The 21,906-nt window shown below is 42.3% G+C and overlaps 1 protein-coding gene across 1 annotated transcript in view; it reads right to left on the bottom strand.

Moving 5' to 3' along the window:
* Positions 1–2,528: 2,528 nt before the first annotated feature.
* Positions 2,529–21,906, bottom strand: part of LOC115463661 (zinc finger protein OZF-like) — an 89,755-nt gene continuing 70,377 nt past the window's right edge. The window contains exons 4-5 of the mRNA XM_030194367.1: positions 4,663–5,612; positions 2,529–4,326 (exon numbers count right to left, since the gene is read on the bottom strand). Coding sequence (XP_030050227.1) covers positions 3,928–4,326; positions 4,663–5,612 — 1,349 coding nt within the window. The 3' untranslated portion in view covers positions 2,529–3,927. The remainder of the gene's footprint in view (positions 4,327–4,662; positions 5,613–21,906) is intronic.

Raw genomic sequence — 21,906 nt, 5'->3', positions numbered from 1 at the left:
ACAATCAAACAAGAATAATAAGAAAGGCAGAAGAAAGAACCAGAGGTGAAAGAATAAATGGTTTTGTTCCTACCTGTGAAAAGAGACAAATATTTTTTTTTGTTACATTTGTACCCTGTGCTTTCCCACTCATAGCAGGTTCAATGCGGCTTACATATTATATAAAGGTACTTATTTGTACCTGGGGCAATGGAGGGTTAATTGACTTGCCCAGAGTCACAAGGAGCTGCCTGTGCCTGCAGTGGGAATTGAACCCAGTTCCCCAGGACCAAAGTCCACCACGCTAACCACTAGGCCACTCCTCCACTAGGTTCTAGGCAAAGGAAGGATTACCTAAGCTGTATGAAGGGACTATCTATTGATATCAACAAAATCACATACAATAGGCAATGCTGTGGGCCAGATTTTGTAAATTTTTTTTATTTTTATTTTTGTTACAATTGTACCCCGCACTTTCCCACTCATGGCAGGCTCAATGCAGCTTACATGGGGCAGTGGAGGGTTAAGTGACTTGCCCAGAGTCACAAGGAGCTGCCTGTGCCTGAAGTGGGAATCAAACTCAGTTCCTCAGTTCCCCAGGACCAAAGTCCACCACCCTAACCACTAGGCTACTCCTCCATGGCGTCTAAAATCTAGATGTATCTGAAAAAAGCACTTAGCGCTATTCTATAAGCTGCGACTAAAGTTAGGCGCGGTTTATAAAATAGCATATACAGCCGAGGAATGCACCTACATTTAGGTAAATACCAGCAACTAAATGTTGGCACGCTCCCCCAAATTCTATTACAATGCGAGTAAATTTGAGCAACACCCCCACACGGCCATGCCCCATTTTCAGCTACACACATTAGAATTTACATGCATCTCTTTTTAGAATACGCCTAAAAAGTGTGCATAAATTCCAATTATTGCCAATTAGTGATAATTGGTTATCAGTCAATTATCATGTTACTCAATTAAGGTGCACGTGCCTTATATAGAGCCCAGGGATATATACAGGTACTTTTCTCTGTCCCTAGTGAGCTCACAATCTAAGTTTTGCACCTGGGGTAATGGAGTGATTTGTCCAGAGTCACAAGGTGCTGCAAAGGAGATCCAAGTAATGTTTCTAGAAATTACAGACCAATAACATATCTACGCACAATCTATAAGCTGCTCACCACAGTAGATGCTGACAGAATATACGATCATATCAATTACAATACTATCAAGGCAATAAAGCAGAAGGGAAATACAAAGGGAGCATGTGGAACGAAAGACCAGCTACTACTGAATAAAGCCATCATGTCCAATGCTAACAAATGAAATCTCAATATAGCATTGACTAACTCTGATAGCAGCCCACATTTATGGTTTATAAATTGACTTCAAGTGTACAAAATAAACTCTGCATTGATCAATACATCACGTTCACCATGAAAATGTGGCAGACCACACTCATTCTGCAGTTTGGCGATAGGCAGTTTGTCATTTCTACCATAAGGATCTAGTGAGGAATACTCCAGGGACACACTCTGTTGCCCCTTTTATTTTGTAAATCACTTAATCCACTGAATATTCTTATTAACTCGTTGGTCTATATATTTAGTTCTACTCATGTGTACACCCCCTAGCAGTTACAAGTCATGGAGCCCTTTTACAAAGCAGTGGTAATTCCAATGTGGGCTTACCATGAGCCAATCTGTAGCTACCACTGGCCCAGCGTGGGTACCAGCAGTAGTTCCAACCCCAGGTGCAGCAGTAATCAGATGTCTCGTGCTGCCCGGTTACCGCCAGGTTAGTGCGGGAGCCCTTATTGCCACCTCAATAGGTGGCAGTAAGTGATCCCCACCTCCATGGCCATGCGGTAAATGAAATCTTACCATAAGGCCATTTCTTTTTCATCCTTTTTACCCGCTGCAGTTAAAAGGGTCTCAGTGTGCGGCAAAAACGGCCTCCACCATGGCGCAGGGCCCTTTTACCGCACCTTGGTAAAAGGACCCATGTAGCACTTACATGCTAACATATAGAATAGCACACAGTGCAATTATGCACATAAATATGCTATTCTGTTCGCTTACACAAACAAGGCATGTGTAACGGTACATGCCTATTTATAGAATTGCTCTTTATAAGTCCTCTGGATCTTGCCATTGAGGGTAGCATGGTGACAGAATACCCAGAGTCTTGGGTACCTGATACGCAAGGTACGGACGTTGACGACCGTGACAGATAGTACCTCCCTGGTCTAATGGTCTCTTGGGGGCAGGAATGAACCCCACTCATTCCTGCCCTGTGCGCTGCTCCAATGGAAATGGCTGCTCCCAAAGAGACTATAACAGCACCAGGGCTTTGTAAGGTAGGCCCGGGGAAGGTCTTAGGAGGTGGGGGCCATCGCTGGCGGGGTAGGCTTTTTTTTGTTTGGGGGTGTGTGTGGGGGTGCATTTTTATTTACAGTTACACTTTCTGCTGAAACCAAGCTGCCAATTTTGGTTGCAGATTCAGTTTTGGCAGAAAACAAAAATTCTGGAAGTGAAGAAGGCTTCTTGCTTTTGCCAAGTCCTTTGTCTATGCTTACAGTTATTAGTTTCACTGTGTTATCAGTGCTGTATGAAAATCTCTGCACACCTTAAACTGCCTCTCTGATTGAAGGAGTCGGCTCCCTGCAACATTGGTACAGCCAATCAGACATATGCGATCAGGTGACAATTAGGTCATGGATGATGATGAGGAATGTAGTAGTATATTTACTGTACATAACAGCAACTTTGTGTCATATTCAAGGTTTTCATAGCTAAACTTAATGCGGAGAAAGACTCTGGTACTAAGTTTGTAGCATGTACATAGTAATATTCGTTGCTCATATTCTGGCAGCATAGCCTTGGCAAACTAACAGGTCCACAGTGCTTTGTAGCAGAATCCATGATGGTGTGGCTCTGGCCTCAGATGGATACAAACAAGTTGATCAGGTTGTTCCCCTACAATAAGATGGGAAATTTCTTTATTTTTCTGGCACATCTTCTTAGAAGCAGATTACATTATCTTCTTTATCTGCAGGTATCCACTTAAATGTAGTTAATGTCTCCCATGTGAGACTCTTTGTGAATTTTTAGACTTGATAGCCAGATGAGGTTTTTATTACTCAGTACATGGAAATAGTTTCTCCCCCAGGTGGATCTTTTGGTGAAGTTTTAGCTGTGAATGCCAAGTGAAGTTTTTATGACACTCAATCCATGGAAATAGTTTCACTCACATGTGGATCTTTTGGTGAGATTTTAGCTTTGAAAGGCCTGTGAAGCCTTTATTACACTTTGTACATGTTAATGGTTTATCTCTTGTGTGGGTCTTTTGGTGACTTTGTAAACTTTAAAGTCAGGTGAAGCTTTTATTACACTCAGTACAAAGAAATGGTTTGTTTCCTGTGTGGATCATCTGGTGAGTTTTTAGATTTGAAAGTTGAGTGAAGCTTTTACTACACTCAGCACATTGAAATGGTTTGTCTCCTGTGTGGATTCTTTTGTGAGTTTTTAGAGCTGAACGGTGAGGGAAGCTTTTATTACATTCTGTACATGTAAATGGTTTATCTCCTGTGTGGGTCTTTTGGTGATTTTTTTAAACTTAAAAGCCAGGTGAAGCTTTTACTACACTCACTACATTGAAATGGTTTGTCTCCCATGTGGATCATTTAGTGCTTTTTTAGATTTGAAAGCTCAATATAGCTTTTATTACACTCAATTCAGGCAAATAGTTTCTCTCCTGTATGGATCTTTTGGTGGTTCTTTAGAGTTGAAAGCTGAGTGAAACTTTTATTGCACTCGGAAAACTGAAATGGTTTGTCTCCTTTGTGGATTCTATGGTGAGTTTTTAGAGTTGAAGGGTGAGTGAAGCTTTTACTACACTCACTACATTTAAACAATTTCTCACCGATATGGATCATTTGGTGCTTTTTTAGATTTGACAGTTCAGTGTAGCATTTATTACCCTTACTGTAGACAATAGTTTCTCTCTTGTGTGGATCTTTTGGTGGTTTTTTAGAGTTGAAAGCTGAGTGAAACGTTTATTACACTCAGTACACTGAAATGGTCTGTCTCCTGTGTGGATCATTTGGTGACTTCTTAGACATGAAAGCCGAGAAAAGTTTTTATTACACTCAGTACATGGAAATGGTTTATCTCCTGTGTGAATTCTTTGATGAGTTTTTAGAGTTGAAAGTAGAGCAAAGCTTTTATTACACTCTGTACATGTAAATGGTTTATCTCCTGTGTGGATTCTTTGATGAGTTTTTAGAGCTGACAGCTGAGTGAAGCTTTTATTACACTCACTACATTGAAATGGTTTCTCTCCGGTGTGGACCATTTGGTGCCTTTTTAGATTTGAACGCTCAACATAGCTTTTATTACACTTGGTGCACACAAATTGTTTATCTCCTGTGTGGATCTTTTGGTGGTTTTTGAGATTTGAAAGTTGAGTGAAACTTTTATTACACTCACTGCAGACAAATTGTTTCTCTCCTGTGTGGATCTTTTGGTGGTTTTTTAAAGTTGAAAGCTGAGTGAAACTTTTATTACACTCAGCACACTGAAATGGTCTGTCTCCTGTGTGGATCATTCGGTGACTTCTTAGATATGAAAGCCGAGAAAAGTTTTTATTACACTCGGTGCATGAAAATGGTTTATCTCCTATGTGGATTCTTTGGTGAGTTTTTAGATTTGAAAGTAGAGTGAAGCTTTTATTACACTCTGTACATGTAAATGGTTTGACTCCTGTGTGAATTTTTTGGTGAGTTTTTACAGATGAAAGTTGAGTGAAGCTTTTATTACACTCACCACATTGAAATGGTTTCTCTCCTGTGTGGATTATTTGGTGTTTTCTTAGATTTGAAAGCTCAACATAGCTTTTATTACACTTGGTGCACACAAATTGCTTCTCTCCTGTGTGGATCTTTTGGTGGTTTTTTAGATTTGAAAGCCGAGTGAAATTTTTATTACATTGAGTACACTGAAATGGCCTGTCTCCTGTGTGGATCACTTGGTGACTTCTTAGACATGAAAGCTGAGCAAAGTTTTTATTACACTCAGTACATGGAAATGGTTTGGCTCCTGTATGAATCACATGGTGCATTTTTAGTTGTGAAAGCCAAGTGAAGCTTTTATTACACTCAGTACATGGAAATAGTTTCTCATTACTGTGCTTCCTTTTGTGTATTTGAAGCTCTGAAAACAAGGGAAAGTGCTTATTACAGTTAGGACCAATAAAACTGCTGCTCCTGTTATATCCAGTACATGTAAATTCATGTTGGTGTATTTTTACTTTCCCCCCTTCGTGGTGGAGTTTAAAAGTCACTTGATCACTTTTAATAGTTTGGAAGTGTCTCTCTGGTAGGTATCTCTGGTGCCCAGGGATATTACTGAGCTCTCTGCCATTTCTATCATACTTACTGACTCCATCCATTGAGTTGCCTGATGGGTCTCTTTGCTGCATTGATTCCTGCTCACAATTCCTTGTGTTAATCCTCTTAGATTCCTGGGAACTATTCTCAGACACATTTTCTGAATGTCTTTGAATTTCTTCCATTTCTACAAGACGGTTTCCTCTGTTCTTTTCAATCTTTCTTTCTTGTGTAATCTGATGATCTGTTAGACAAACAAAAGGTATTAATTATGTGCTAGAAGGCAGTGGTGGTTTCTAAGATATTACCTATGCATAATAAGAAAGAGGATAGGATATGTTGTGGGATTTTCTAAGCATAGCTTAAGAATTAGTGGGTTTCTTATTTGCATACCATTTCTTGAAGCCTGTGTCTCCACCTACTGCAAGTTTGTGAGATGATGAAATGTCCCTTTCAAATAGCAATGTGTATATATATATAAGAGCTATGAAGAATGGTTTGAATAAGAATACATGAAAATCTGCTTATCAGGGAGTTTCTTCCCTAGTGATGAAGCAATAACACCTAACCCAGACTCCTACTGAAACACAGCCACTGTTAGGTCAAGTTTGTTTCCATCCTAACTTCCAAAAGGAAGAACTTCTGACTAGAACATGGAGACATATGACAGAAAATCTGTTTAATGTGACCCGACATAATTAATGATGCGGTTTATAAAGGACTCAAATATAAGGGGCCCAATATCCAGGCAGAAGAGGCTCCTACCCTAAGTTCTGCTCATTAAGTCATATCTGGATTTTCAGCAGCACTTATGCAGACAGTGCCACTGAAAATCTTGTCAGACTATCTCAGTACTATTCATGTATTGCCAAGGCAGTCCAGATGGAGTCAGGAGTTACCCAATTAGTACAACAACATAAGCAATGAGCTGCACATAGATAATCCTGAAACAGACCAGAATATATAATAACATAATATTAAAACAAAGGTTTATGTTTACTGAGACTTAGTCCATAGCCCATTATTAAAATGACTTGGGGAAAATCCACTGCTTATTTCTGGGATAAGCAGCATAAAACGTACTGAACTTTTTTGGGATCTTGCCAAGTATTTGTGACCTGGATTGGCCACTGTTGGAAGCAGGATGCTGGGCTTGATGGACCTTTGGTCTGGCCCAGTGTGGCAATACTTATGTACTTATATACTTATACTATAGCTGCCAAGGCAGAGCAGAGCGGTTTACATAAATTAAAAAACAAAAAAATAATAGAACAAAAGGAAAAATAATGCCATAAAATCATAGGAAAATTATTCATTCATACTTAAAGGGGGAAAGCAAGGTTAGGAGAGTATTATACACAGAAATCTCATGCTGGCTGGTCCATCACCCTATGTCTTCGAAAGCTTGATGAAAAAGAAAAGCTTTAAAGTTAACCTTGAAGGATTTTAAAGATGCTCCAAAGATGAATAGGAAGTGAGTTCCAGATTGGAGAAAGGAAGAAAAATTCAGTGTTTCTAGTGGATTCGTTGTGACCATTTTTGGGGCCAGGAAGGATGAATTGGTGATTGCTGATAGAATGAAGAAGATTTACTGGGGGATATGGGATGGTCAGATGTGAAAGATAATCCAGGAGGCCAGTTCTGAGTGCTTCAAAGGTTAGAAGACCTATGTTGTAGATTATACATTTTTCCATGGGCAACCAATGAATAATGACGAGCACGGCAAAGTAATTTGATTGCAATATTCTGGAGAGATTATCATTTTTTCATTGAAGAATGAGGCAGGCCTGCATATACAACATTACAGTAGTTGAGACAAGAAGTAAAAAGTGAGAGGATGAGGGCATGAAAGTGGTTAGTGGCGAAGAGGTGGTGAACTCCTTGAAGACACTTTTAGAGGCATTAATATGGAAACATAGATCATGGGACAAAAAAAAGTGTGCAGCTCCATTTTAGTAAAATTGTGGCAGTCGGAGCATAGATATTTAGAGCCTGTGACATATTTTAGAAATGCAGGATTGAACATTTTAGCCCACTGTAAAACTGACTTATCTCCACCCCCCCACCCCCCGAGTAAGATGTATTAAAGGCCACCAAAAGTACAGCACATCGAGAGTGGTTTCAAAATGTGTGAATGTAAAACATTCAGACAAATGTTACCCAGGAAGTTGAAAATGGTCCACAGATGCCTATCGAAGCATGTCCTTCCCCCACAGGACAGATAGATGGTGATTCTGAGGTGTCCAATCAGTACCTCGAAAGCAAAATGTGTTGTGCAGCTTGTGGCAGAAATGCAAAATGTATAAACCCAGCTGCAAAACCCAGTGCTAGCCCCTCCTACAAAACATATAGGGGCACAAGATGTATAGTGCTAGCCTCGGCTGCAAAAACATTACAGGGGCACAAAATGTATAGCACTAGTTTCTGCTGCAAAAAAATTACCGGGGCACACTAGCCCTGGCTGTAGATCAGATAAGGCACAAGAATTGCATATTTTGTGTACACTAATAGCACTATAGAAATGATAAGTGGTACTCGTAGTAATTTTGTTGTTTATATCAAAAAGTTCTCAAGTTGTGTGATACGTGGAGGGGCATAATCGAAAGGGACGCCCAAGTTTTCCTGGGGACATCCTCGCAGGATGGCTCCAGCAAGGAGCAGGGAAACCCGTATTATCGAAACAAGATGGGCGTCCATTTTTCATTTTGATAATACAATTGGGGACGCCCAAATCAGCAAATTTAGGTCGACCTTACAGGACTTGGTCGTTTCTGATTTTCAGCGATAATGGAAAGAGAGGACGCCCATCTCAGAAACGATTAAATCCAAGTCATTTGGTCATGGGAGGAGCCAGCATTCGTAGTGCACTGGTCCCCCTGACATGCCAGGACACCAACTGGGCACCCTAGGGGCACTGCAGTGGACTTCACAAATTGCTCCCAGGTACATAGCTCCCTTACCTTCAACCAGATGCACTAACTGAACGGAAAAAGCCCTTCCCTTACCGATCTCTTAACGATTCGAAAAGGAACAGGCATGCATGAAGGAAATCGCATGCAAATGAGCTGCTCGCTGTTAGCTCATTTGCACACGATTTCCTTCCTAAGAAGGGGAAGCCAGTGCAGAGCAGCCAAGCATTATACGTGGCTACTCTACGCATGCCAAAGACAGCTTCATACATGCAGACAAGCCGCATGTATAATAGCCATCTACAACCTCAGAAAAACACAAGTCCAGGTGAAAACGTCCAAGTGCTCGTCAGGGACGTCTTTTTTTTTTTTTTTTTTTTTTTTTTTTTTTTAAGAGTATGGGTGAAGGACGTCCTTCGCTATGCCTCCGTCCCTGCGACGGCAGTTTAGGACGTCCAAAATGTGGATGTTTCTGTGAGGACGCCCATGCCTTTACTATGTCTCCGACATCCCCTTTATTTATTTGGATTTTGGATCACAAGTAGCATCGGTGGGATTTGAACTGGCCACCTCTGCATTGCAAGACCAGTGCTCTAACCACTAGGCTAGTCCTCCACTCCACTCCTCCCTTGAAATTTGGCCGTCCCTGTGGGGGGGGGGGGGGCAGTTCAGGACGTCCAAAATGTTTGAAAGGACGTCCATGCCTTCGCTATGCCTCCGCTGACACACACATACCTCCCCCTCCAGGGACCTACATACTGCTGCGATAGACCTGAGTATGACATTTCAAGCCGGCAAAAAAAGTTTTTAAAGTTGTTTTTTTTCAGGGTGGGAGGGGGTTAGGCACCACTGGGGGAGTCAGGGGAGGGCATCCCCGATTCCCTCCGGTGGTCATCTGGTCAGTTCGGGCACCTTTTTGAAGTTTGGTTGTAACAAAAAATGGACCAAGTAAAGTCGGCCAAATGCTCCTCAGGGACGCCCTTCTTTTTTCCATTATCGCTCGAGGACGCCCATCTGTTAGACACACCACAGTCCTGCCTTTGCTAGGCCTCCGACATGCCCCCGGGAACTTTGGTCATCCCCGCGATGGGAAGCAGTTGGGAACGCCCAAAATTAGCTTTCAATTATGCCGATTTGGGCGACCCTGAGAGAACGACCATCTCCCGATTTGTGTCGAAAGATGGGCGCCCTTCTCTTTCGAAAATAAGCCTGACAGTGAGCTAAGTTTTGCTCTAGCTGTGTTTAGAGACTTGAGAACCAATGTGGACCTAGAAACTTTCTGTAAATTTTAAAAACTATGTAATGATGCTCAGAGCACTGCTTTGATAGCTTTTGGGCTTGCAAGTGGTATATTAGAAAATAAGGAGCCCTTTTACTAAGCTGCGTTAAGCAGCTAATGTGGGGTTTACCACATGATAGACAGAAGCACTGACCTGCGCTACTGTCTCCTTTGTTAAAAAGGCAGCCGTTGTGATACATTCTTGAGTGACTATGATAGTGATTCACATTGGTGTACTGAATGATTTTGGAAGAAATAGAAACTGGATTTGATCATGCATTTTGTGATTGTGACCTTACATGATTCTAAGACATTCAAGGACCTTGTCAAGATAAACTTCCGAGAGGGCAATGTATACGAGCAAAAGTGAACGACCGTTTGAATTCATCATTGATTTTCTGAATTGGGAAGGAGCTTGACTTCAGATAAGTCCTGGGATTTTTATGATTAGATCAGATCTAATCACATAGACTGCACTTTATTATTGGAAAGTTTTGTGGACAATATCTCAGCTTCTGATTGGTGGTTTAATATATGGGGGTAATCAGTGTGTATTTTTGTTATTTTATAATAAACATTTGCAAGCATTTGTAGGTTATCACTTGTAATGCTTTCATTTTCCTGATTTGTATTTATCATGTTTATTGTTTTTTGATGTATGTAGGTTATATCTAGGTTTTATATGATTTAATTACTTTATATTTTCCTGTGATATTTTGGGACATTAAATTTTAAACTGCCAGACCTTTGACCATTCTTCTAGTTTTTAGAGATCTCTTCATGGTTCCTATTCCTTCCAGGGTATTCACTCTATTGGCTATCTTCGTGTCATCAACAAAAAGGCAAACTTTTCTAATTCTTCAGCAATGTCTCTCAGAAATATATATATTTTTGTTACATTTGTACCCCGCGCTTTCCCACTCATGGCAGGCTCAATGTGGCTTACATGGGGCAATGGAGGGTTAAGTGACTTGCCCAGAGTCACAAGGAGCTGCCTGTGCCTGAAGTGGGAATTGAACTCAGTTCCTCAGGACCAAAGTCCACCACCCTAACCACTAGGCCACTCCTCCACTCAAAGCCTGAGGCATTCCACTACTCACCTTCCTTTCCTCCAAACAGATTCCATTTACCACTACCCTCTGTCATCTATCGGTCAACGAGTTTCCAAACCAGTTCACCACTTTAGGTCCTAAGTTCAGCCCTCTCAGCTTATTCACTAGCCTTCTGTGAGGAACCATATCAAAGGTTTTCCAAAAATCCAAGTAGATTACATCTAGCGCATGTCCTTTATCCAGTTCTTTTGTCACCCTATCAAAGAAATCAATCAGATTTGTTTTGCAGGATTTTTCTTTCGTAAGGCCATGTTGCCTCAGTTCCTGCAACTTATTGGATTTTATTTATTGCATTTGTATCCCACATTTTCCCACCTATTTGCAGGCTCAATGTGGCTTACAGAGTTTTGTTATGACATAGTCATTACATGATGTCAGATACAATTAGTAATATACAGAGAATAAGTAAGGGAAGAGAGAAGGAAGGTGTTATGCAGGATGCTATTGTAGGTGGACTTTGGTAACTGGGTGGGTTGGTGAGGTAGTCTTGTAAGACTATGGGTTCTCTTTGTAGGCCTTGTTGAAGAGGTGTGTCTTCAAAGATTTGCGGAAGTTAGTTATTTCGTCAATAGCTTTCAGGGATTTGGGTAGTGCATTCCACAGCTGCGTACTCATGTGGGGTATATCATTTATACCCCACAATTTCCCATTGCTGGCAGGCTCAATGTGGCTTACAACATTTAGTTAACAAACAGGAAAGTACAATAAATTGAAAGTGATATGGGTGGCAGGAAGGTACAGGGTTAAGAAAAAGTAGTTAAGTCCACAAGATCTTTATATGAGTTGGAGTCCAGGAATCACAGCTATCCTTTCTTTGATCAGCGACTCCATTATTTTTCCTACACTAATGTGAGGCTTACTGGCTTGTAGTTTCCTACTTCTTCCCTGTCCCTGGCTTTGTGAAGAGGGATCACATCAGCTTATCACTAATCCTGCGGAACTTCTCCCGTTTCTAAAGATCTATTAAATAAATCCTTAAGAGGTTCCACCAGGACTTCTCTGAGCTCCTTCAGTATCCTGGGATGTATATTATCTGGCCCCATAGCTTTGTCTACTTTCAGATTTTCAAGTTGTTTATAAACGCTTTCTTCTGTGAGCAGTTCAATATCCACTCCATTTCCAGATATACCCTCCACAGCTGATAGCGGTCCTTCTCCAGGATTTTCTTCTGTGAACACTGAAGAGAAGTTGTTTAGCAGGGTTGTCATATCCTTATCACTCTCCGCATAACCATTCTTAGCTTTTCTCCTTTTCACAATATATCTGAAAAAGGTCTTGTCACCTTTCTTTACATCTTTATCCATTTTTAATTCCACATGCGCTTTCGCTAGCCATGTTTCCCTCTTCACTTCTTTGAGTTTAATCCAGTAATCTTTTCCATGATCCTCTTGTTGCGTTCTTCTGTATTTATTTTTTCAACCACTTGTTTGGAGAACCATATAAACTTCCTGTTTCTCTTGTTTTTGTTTACTTTCCATGTAGAAAGATCTGTTGCCATATTTATAGCGGCTTTCGGTTTGGACCACTGCACTTCCACTTCTCCTGTGCCTACCCATGCCGTCAGCTCCTTCTTCAGGTAGTCCCCCATTTTAGCAAAATCAGCACATCTGAAATCCAGTACTTTGAATTTCATACATCTGCACTCTACTTTTGCTCTTATATCAAACCATATCATGTGATGATCACTAATGCCTAGGTGGGCACCCATCCGGATGCTGAAAATGCTTCTTCCACTTGTGAGCACTAGATAGTAACATAGTAGATGACGGCAGAAAAAGACCTGCACGGTCCATCCAGTCTGCCCAACAAGACAACTCATGTGTGTTACTTTTTGTGTATACCCTACTTTGATTTGTACCTATGCTCGTCAGGGCACAGACCGTATAAGTCTGCCCAGCACTATCCCCGCCTCCCAACCACCGGCTCTGGCACAGACCGTATAAGTCTGCCCAGCATTATCCCCGCCTCCCACCACCGGCTCTGGCACAGACCGTATAAGTCTGCCAAGCAATATCCCTGCCTCCCAACCTCCAGTCCCGCCTCCCACCACTGGCTCTGGCACAGACAAGTTGCCTGCCCTGATGTTTGAGGAGGACTTGGATATTTTTGCTGTTACAGAGACACATGGTTCAATGATTCCCATGAATGAGATGTGACCATACCGGGCTATAATCTTTTTAGTAAAGCAGGGAGTGCTGAGGAGGTTTAGGAGTGGCACTATGTGAAAAATAATACCAGAGTGGCTGAAATGAGGAGAAACTGGGGAAAGGAAAATGCTACATGGATCATCCTGGAAAGAGAAGATGGAACCTGTATCCATAAGGGTGCTATCCTCAGATCTTCGGCACAAATGGAGAAGCTGGACAAGGATCTGATTAAAGATATCCATAAGAATGGAATGAAAGGGGAGGCGCTGTTGCTGGGAGATTTCAACTTGCCTGATGTGGATTGGAATGTCCCATTGGCAGAATTGGAAAGAAGCAGAGAGATTGTAGATGCCTGTCAAAATGCTTTGCTCAAATAGCGATGGAACCCACGAGGGAAGGGTCGATGCTGGACTAATGTTAAAACACATACCAGGAAATGTAGATGGAATGCGTTGACCACAAATGCTTTCCTTTTGCTAAGTGAGTTTAGATGGTTTTCTATATTAACATTACCTTCCCTACTGCCATCTATTTTCCTGGGGGGGGGGGGGGGGGGAGTGACTTTCTGAATTCTCTTGCTTCTTTTTGTCACCCCACTCTCTATTTTAAATATCTAGAAATACACAATTTCTCCCCAAAGCTCCTTTTTCCTGTCACATAAAGATGTAGCCCATCATTTTATTTTTCCACGTACTACCCCATCCAACGAATGTAAAGCCTTCTTCTTTACACCAAGCTTCAATCTACTTACTGAATTCCTCTGTTTTACGTATTTATTTATTATGATTTATTTACCCCCTATTTGAAGGAAAATACGAAAGCGCGAAACCCCTACGAGAAAAACTACACTGGCTCCCACTAAAAGAACGCATCACGTTCAAACTTTGCACCCTAGTCCATAAAATCATCCATGGTAACGCCCCAGCCTACATGTCAGACCTAATAGAACTACCACCCATGAACGCAAAAAAATCTTCTCGCACACTCCTTAATCTTCATCCTCCCAAGTGTAAGGGTCTGAAATACAAATCAATGCATGCATCTACCTTTTCCTATACGAGCACGCAGCTCTGGAACGCGCTGCCACGTAACCTGAAAACGGTCTATGAATTGACCAATTTCCGCAAACTATTGAAAACTTATCTCTTCGACAAGATATATCACAAAGATCAACATGTGTAACTGCATAATCTTTAAAACTTCTAGAACTGTCTTATAATGTCTTTTGCTTTAACATCATCATGTATTTCACTACCATGTAACACAAAATCCTCTGTAAACTAAATGTATATTCACTTCTATTTCCAGTATCCATGATGAATTGTAAGCCACATTGAGCCTGCAAAAAGGTGGGATAATGTAGGATACAAATGCAATAAATAAAATAAATAAATTCACTCAAGGCGGTGTACAGTAAGAATAGATCAAACATGAACAATAGACAATTACAGCAGTAAAATATTCAAAAACAATACAAATTATGGCATGGTCAGGGTCGGTCTTAGCAAGTGCGGGGCCCTGTGCAGACCAATTTGGTGGGGCCCCATCCTAGCCCCGCCCCTGCCCTAGCCCCACCCCAGCTCCACCCCATCGATTATTCAATTTTTAGAAACATTTTTATTTATGAAATTTCAAATAAAGACAAATGAAGCTAAACTTGTACAGAAAAACTGATTGAAATAATAAGCACAATGCTATCATGAAACCCCCCCTCCCCAGAAATTATTCAGTTCAAGTCCACTACAATTAGTAGTTCCAATTCTCATAACCCCGGGGGGAGGGGGGGGGGGGGTCAGAGATGCAGACACACAATCTCTCCACTGAAAAACACTATACACAAACTTGTGCAAAAACACACTCATAACCTTACCAAACCATAACAGCCCTAATTCCAAGGACAGGATGAGCTACAACCTTATGCGTGGAAAGGCAGAACTGTAATTACACCGGGCTGTAAAACACCAGTACACAACCTAGTGAAACAAAAAAACCCCAAAAGGGCTGCAAATACTACACGCTAACAGAATACTGCACCTTGATCACACATGAAAAACACATGACACAACCAATACAAAGGCAAAATACTGAACTGGAAGGTTACCTCAAGAAGTCACATGCAGCAATACTAGAAAAATAGGCACGTGCTAAACGCTAGAGACACCATTGTATTCCTATGGGCATCTCTAGCATTTAGAACCTGCCTATTATTAGCTAGCATTAAAAACACCAGCATACCTCAGTAAAAGACCCCCACAATTTGTAACGGAATGGGATGGATTTGTATGACTCTTGTGAGAGTTTTTTTTAGGTCTTTCTGTCAAAATTACAGAGCTCTTTTTATTAGATTTTATTTTGTATATATATCTTGTTTTTATTTACCTGTTGTTTTATACATATTGTAAACCACTTTGATCTGTATAAGTTAAGCAGTATATTAAGTTTTAATAAACATAAACATACTGATGCCAGTACATTGTGGCCTGATACTGACATATCTTGCTCTGATCCCTTGGGGATGATATTGAAGCAAGAAGGCGATTTCTCTTTCATCTCCAGCATATAATTATGCATTCAGTGTTCTCTTATCCCTGGAGTCTCATTAGTGCATATTCCAGGCAGAATGATTGAGTCAAGCACAGATTCTAAGGAGGAGTATTCTGAAGTGACACCTGATGCTTATTCAGAGGATTCTACTTATGCTATAAGGAGCACTTCAGAGTACCTTATTCATTTGTTAAGAAATCTGTCATCATCATTTTTTTTTTCCAGTTGAGGAGTAGGTGGGACTTCTAGAACTAATGTTACTGAATCCCTGTCAACACAATACGTAATCGAACATTATAGGTGATAGTGAAGGGTAAAGCAAAAATGTAACATATAGAAGGGTAAGAAAGTAGGAAGAGTTAAAAAGTAAGGTAATTGATTTAAAGAAAGTTGCACATGAGGTCAGCGAAATGGTTAAATGTTATCTCAGCTAGGGTAGGAGTGGATAAACATGTCCTGCTGCAGTATATGCAGCCTGAGTACTCCTTGTCTGTGTGAGTAAGTCTTTCTTTCCCTTCCTATATGCAAGAATAACTTCAGAAAAAGCTGAAGTCCCTCCTCAAGCTTCTGGAATGCTCTCTGTGCTCCAAACTTGCTATTGTTGGCCAGGCCAGTTGTCCCCAGGTGGATTGCAATATCATTAGTAGAATCCTTACTCTCTTCTTGGATCACATTCAGGATTTGGTTGGTACTTCTGGCAGCAGAGGATCCGGGAAGGCATTTCACTAGGTTGGGGCCCTTGAACTGTGTTCCTAAGTATAGCAGTTTATAGAGGCCAGAACTTCTGCAAGTGAAAGGGAGTTTTTTGTGGGGGTTTTTTTCCCTGTACAGGATAGATATTGAGAGGGACACACTAGTGAGAGAGCAGTTTACAATCTACAAAATCAATCCAAACCCAGAAATCTGAAAATATATAAATTCAGACAAGCTTAGCTTTTTAGCATCCAGTACTCCAAATCAAAAGTGTTTTTCAGGAATTCATCTCTCCAGGAAGCTATCCCTCCCTTAAAGACCAAAGAATCAGTGTACAACAGAGTTGATAAAACACTAAACTGAGTTGTCCTGTGACTAACTTTAGTTTGCAGGACAGATTAGCCATTTAAAATAAAGGAATACAAAGCTGGGGGAGGCAGTAATGTCACATTCCCAAATATCAGTAGCTTGAGAGAGCTCTGTGCCTTAGCTCGCATCTTTGTCCATCTGTCCTCCTTGGGCTTCTTTTGAGGGTGCTAGTGTCTCCTGGGCTTGGATTGTCCAGTTGGTGTGTGCACTGCCATCATGAAAGACACTGTAAAGCAATCGCAGAAGCTGGGAGCGAAAGCAGTGGCCCGCCATGGCTTGCCCCTGCAGGCCTCACTGTGTGCTACTGACTCTGACTCCAAGGAAGATGAGACTGGTGCGGCCAAGGTGAGTGGTCTAGAGTGCAATTTACAGAAGTACTTGGAGGGTCTTCAGTATGAAAATCTCTGCAATATCTTAAATAAGATTGAGCTGATGCAGGCACATTTTTGAAAGAGGACGCCCATCTTTCAACACAAATCGGGAAATGGGCATCCTTCTCTCAGGGTCGCCCAAATCGCCATGATCGAAAGCCGACTTTGGGCGTCCCCAACTGCTTCCCATTGTGGGGACGACCAAAGTTCCCAGGGGCATCGGAGGTGTAGCGAAGGCGGGACTGGGGCATGCCTAACAGATGGGCATCCTCGAGCGATAATGGAAAAAAGAAGGGCGTCCCTGAGGAGCATTTGGCCGACTTTACTTGGTCCATTTTTTGTTACGACCAAGCTTCAAAAAGGTGCCTGAACCTCAAATATCATACTCAGGTCCATCGCAGCAGTATGCAGGTCCCGGGGGGGGGGGGGGGGGGGGGGGAGGAGGTGTGTGTGTCAGCGGAGACATAGCAAAGGCTTGGACGTCCTTCGAAACATTTTGGAAGGCCAAATTTCAAGGGAGTGGAGGAGCAGCCTAGTGGTTAGAGCACTGGTCTTGCAATCCAGAGGTGGCCGATTCAAATCCCACTGCTGCTACTTGTGATCCAAAATCCAAATAAAGGGGAATTGGGACTTGATACACCGCCTTTCTGTGGTTTTGGCAACTACATTCAAAGCAGTTTACATATTCAGGTACTTATTTTTGTACCAGGGGCAATGGAGGGTTAAGTGACTTGCCCAGAGTCACAAGGAGCTGCAGTGAGAATTGAACTCAGTTCCCCAGGATCAAAGTCCACTGCACTAACCACTAGGCTATTCCTCCAATAAATAAAGGGGGTGTCGGAGGCATAGCAAAGGCATGGACATCCTTCTCACAGAAACATCCACATTTTGGACATCCTCAACTGCCCGTTACAGGGACAGAAGCATAGCGATGGCGCCTAACACTTGGACGTTCTTCACCCATATTTAAAAAAAAAAAAAGACGTCCCTGATGAGAACTTGGACGTTTTCACCTGGACTTATGTTTTTTTAAGGTTGTAGACGGCTATTATATACACAGCTTGTCTGCATGTATGAAGCCGTCTTTGGCATGCACAGAGCAGCCACACATAATGCTTGGCTACTCTGCACTGGCTTCCCCTCCTTAGGAAGGAAATCGTGTGCAAATGAGCTAACAGCGAGCAGCTCATTTGCATGCGATTTCCTTCATGCATGCCTGTTCCTTTCCGAATCGCTAAGGGAAGGGCTTTTTCCATTCAGTTAGTGCATTAGTTAGTCCACTGCAGTGCTCCCTAGGGTGCCCAGTTGGTGTCCTGGCATGTCAGGGGGACCAGTGCACTACGAATGTTGGCTCCTCCCACGACCAAATAAGTTGGATTTGGTCATTTTTGAGATGGGTGTCCTCGGTTTCCATTAGCACCGAAAACCGGGGACAACAATCTCTAAGGTCGACCATCTCAACATTTAGGTCGACCTAAATGTGGAGATTTGGGCATCCCCGACCGTATTATTGAAAGGAAAGATGGCCGCCCATCTTGTTTCGATAATACGGGTTTCCCCACCCCTACGCGGGGACGTCCCTCAGGAAAACATGGGCGCCCCGATTATGCCCCTCATGGTGACATCCAGGAACTCGGCGGGTGCATAGATGATCTGGAGATACACGTTGAAGAACAGGCCAAATCCCTCAACGAGACCCACCACCAATCGGATGACTTATTGCATCAGCATGAGGAGCTCCTTCTAAAGTTGATGATCTTAAGAATCACAGAAGGAGGCACAACCTCTGTTTTCGTAGAGTTCCGGAGACATTTCCCTTATTGTACACAATTTTTGTAAGCAGCTTCTTAGTGAGTCAGAGTCTGATCAGTTTGTTGAAAGTAATTGTGCCCATCAAGCTTTGGGAATACTGCCCGTGAATAAACCTTGCGATATTACTGTACATTTTACTAAATATACAGACAAGGACAAACTTTATCAAAAGGCCCAACAGGGTGCAGTACATACCAGTGGCATAGCTACAGGGGGCCCAGGCCCCCCCATCAACAATAGGGAGGAAAAGGGACTTGATATACCACCTTTCTGTGGGTTTTGCAACTACATTCAAAGCGGTTTACATAATATATACAGGTACAGTGGTGGAAATAAGTATTTGATCCCTTGCTGATTTTGTAAGTTTGCCCACTGACAAAGACATGAGCAGCCCATAATTGAAGGGTAGGTTATTGGTAACAGTGAGAGATAGCACATCACAAATTAAATCCGGAAAATCACATTGTGGAAAGTATATGAATTTATTTGCATTCTGCAGAGGGAAATAAGTATTTAATCCCTCTGGCAAACAAGACCTAATACTTGGTGGCAAAACCCTTGTTGGCAAGCACAGCGGTCAGACGTCTTCTGTAGTTGATGATGAGGTTTGCACACATGTCAGGAGGAATTTTGGTCCACTCCTCTTTGCAGATCATCTCTAAATCATTAAGAGTTCTGGGCTGTCGCTTGGCAACTCGCAGCTTCAGCTCCCTCCATAAGTTTTCAATGGGATTAAGGTCTGGTGACTGGCTAGGCCACTCCATGACCCTAATGTGCTTCTTCCTGAGCCACTCCTTTGTTGCCTTGGCTGTATGTTTTGGGTCATTGTCATGCTGGAAGACCCAGCCACGACCCATTTTTAAGGCCCTGGCGGAGGGAAGGAGGTTGTCACTCAGAATTGTACGGTACATGGCCCCATCCATTCTCCCATTGATGCGGTGAAGTAGTCCTGTGCCCTTAGCAGAGAAACACCCCCAAAACATAACATTTCCACCTCCATGCTTGACAGTGGGGACGGTGTTCTTTGGGTCATAGGCAGCATTTCTCTTCCTCCAAACACGGCGAGTTGAGTTCATGCCAAAGAGCTCAATTTTTGTCTCATCTGACCACAGCACCTTCTCCCAATCACTCTTGGCATCATCCAGGTGTTCACTGGCAAACTTCAGACGGGCCGTCACATGTGCCTTCCGGAGCAGGGGGACCTTGCGGGCACTGCAGGATTGCAATCCGTTATGTTGTAATGTGTTACCAATGGTTTTCGTGGTGACAGTGGTCCCAGCTGCCTTGAGATCATTGACAAGTTCCCCCCTTGTAGTTGTAGGCTGATTTCTAACCTTCCTCATGATCAAGGATACCCCACGAGGTGAGATTTTGCGTGGAGCCCCAGATCTTTGTCGATTGACAGTCATTTTGTACTTCTTCCATTTTCTTACTATGGCACCAACAGTTGTCTCCTTCTCGCCCAGCGTCTTACTGATGGTTTTGTAGCCCATTCCAGCCTTGTGCAGGTGTATGATCTTGTCCCTGACATCCTTAGACAGCTCCTTGCTCTTGGCCATTTTGTAGAGGTTAGAGTCTGACTGATTCACTGAGTCTGTGGACAGGTGTCTTTCATACAGGTGACCATTGCCGACAGCTGTCTGTCATGCAGGTAACGAGTTGATTTGGAGCATCTACCTGGTCTGTAGGGGCCAGATCTCTTACTGGTTGGTGGGGGATCAAATACTTATTTCCCTCTGCAGAATGCAAATAAATTCATATACTTTCCACAATGTGATTTTCCGGATTTAATTTGTGATGTGCTATCTCTCACTGTTACCAATAACCTACCCTTCAATTATGGGCTGCTCATGTCTTTGTCAGTGGGCAAACTTACAAAATCAGCAAGGGATCAAATACTTATTTCCACCACTGTACTTGTTTGTACCTGGGACAATTGAGGGTTAAGTGACTTGCCCAGAGTCACAAGGAGCTGCAATGGGAATCGAACCCAGTTCCCCAAGTACAAAGTCTGCTGTACTAACCATTAGGCTACTCCTCTACTCCAAACCAGGTGTTTTTTTGTTTTCTCAGGCTCCCTGCTCCCTGTGTCAGGCAGCTGAGCTCTTCCTCCCTTCCTTTGGGGCCGGCTGGCTACATCTTTCCTCTCTGTTTCAAGCAGTGAGCCGCGGCGCAGGCAGCGCTGAAGGCAGCTGATTCCGGATACCCGGTCAATTCGCTGCTTCATCCCTTTTCAACTTCCTGTGAGTGGGACAAAATAGCAAGATGGACCGAAGCAGGTGTCTTCAGCGCTGCCCGTGCGGCTCACTACTCAAGGAGGTTTGATCATTGCTCAAAGCCCACCTCTTCAATGTCGCCTTCGGCACCTAACCACTACACCTCTACTCAGGAAAGCTAGACTACCCCAACTTGACATTTCGTCTTTTAGACTGTAAGCTCCTTTGAGCAGGGACCGTCCTTCTTTGTTAATTTGTACAGCGCTGCGTAACCCTAGTAGCGCTCTAGAAATGTTAGTAGTAGTAGTAAGTAGTAACAGGAGCAAGAGGTCAAAAAGGGGAAACCACAGAAGTTAATCTCTCTTTCTGCTCCTCTGCGCAGTTGTCATATCAATTCCCTATACCCTCAAAACAAAGCAAACAAATCTATGACCTGCTGCATCCACGTTCGTGTTGGTACCATTTTTATTTGATCCCATTTATATTTTCAAATAAGCTGGCTTGTGCAGCACACAGATGTACATAGAGGAAGTACAATAACGGAATAACTTTTCATAGGAAGAATAGTAATTTGTTATAAATTGTAATCAGTGTGTCATTTGGAGGGGTTGGTTATAGGGACACCCTAGCACATGTTGTATTTGTGCAGAGATTTATTTTCTCCTAGTAAAGGGCCACTAAAACAGACATCATGTAAGGAGAATCAATTGCTCAACATTCAGAGTTTATACCTATTTATATATTTTACTTATTTATGACATTTATATCCCACATTAAACATGAATTAAGTTGAAACCTGGGATCATTTAAAATTTATTTTCCTGTGCCCAGATCAAAAGAGAAAGATGGTTTATGGGAACTTGCTCTTTTTGTTTTGTGGAATGCAGTGGTATATGATAAAAATGCACTTAATATTGTTTATTTCTATTTATAAGAAAAATATTGAATGAGGGCACTGCTACCCTTCATGCAGAAGTCCAGCGTTGGTCTAAAAGTGCCAACATTTTCCAGTTCTGTGGTATGTATTTATTTCTTCTTCAAGTCTGTTTGGTTGTAAAAGGCATTTTTTGGGTGGGGGAGGGGTTA

The sequence above is a fragment of the Microcaecilia unicolor genome, chromosome 2 (genome assembly GCF_901765095.1).
Source record: "Microcaecilia unicolor chromosome 2, aMicUni1.1, whole genome shotgun sequence".
NCBI classification, from domain to species: domain Eukaryota; kingdom Metazoa; phylum Chordata; class Amphibia; order Gymnophiona; family Siphonopidae; genus Microcaecilia; species Microcaecilia unicolor.
This window is presented reverse-complemented; position numbering and strand designations above follow the sequence as displayed.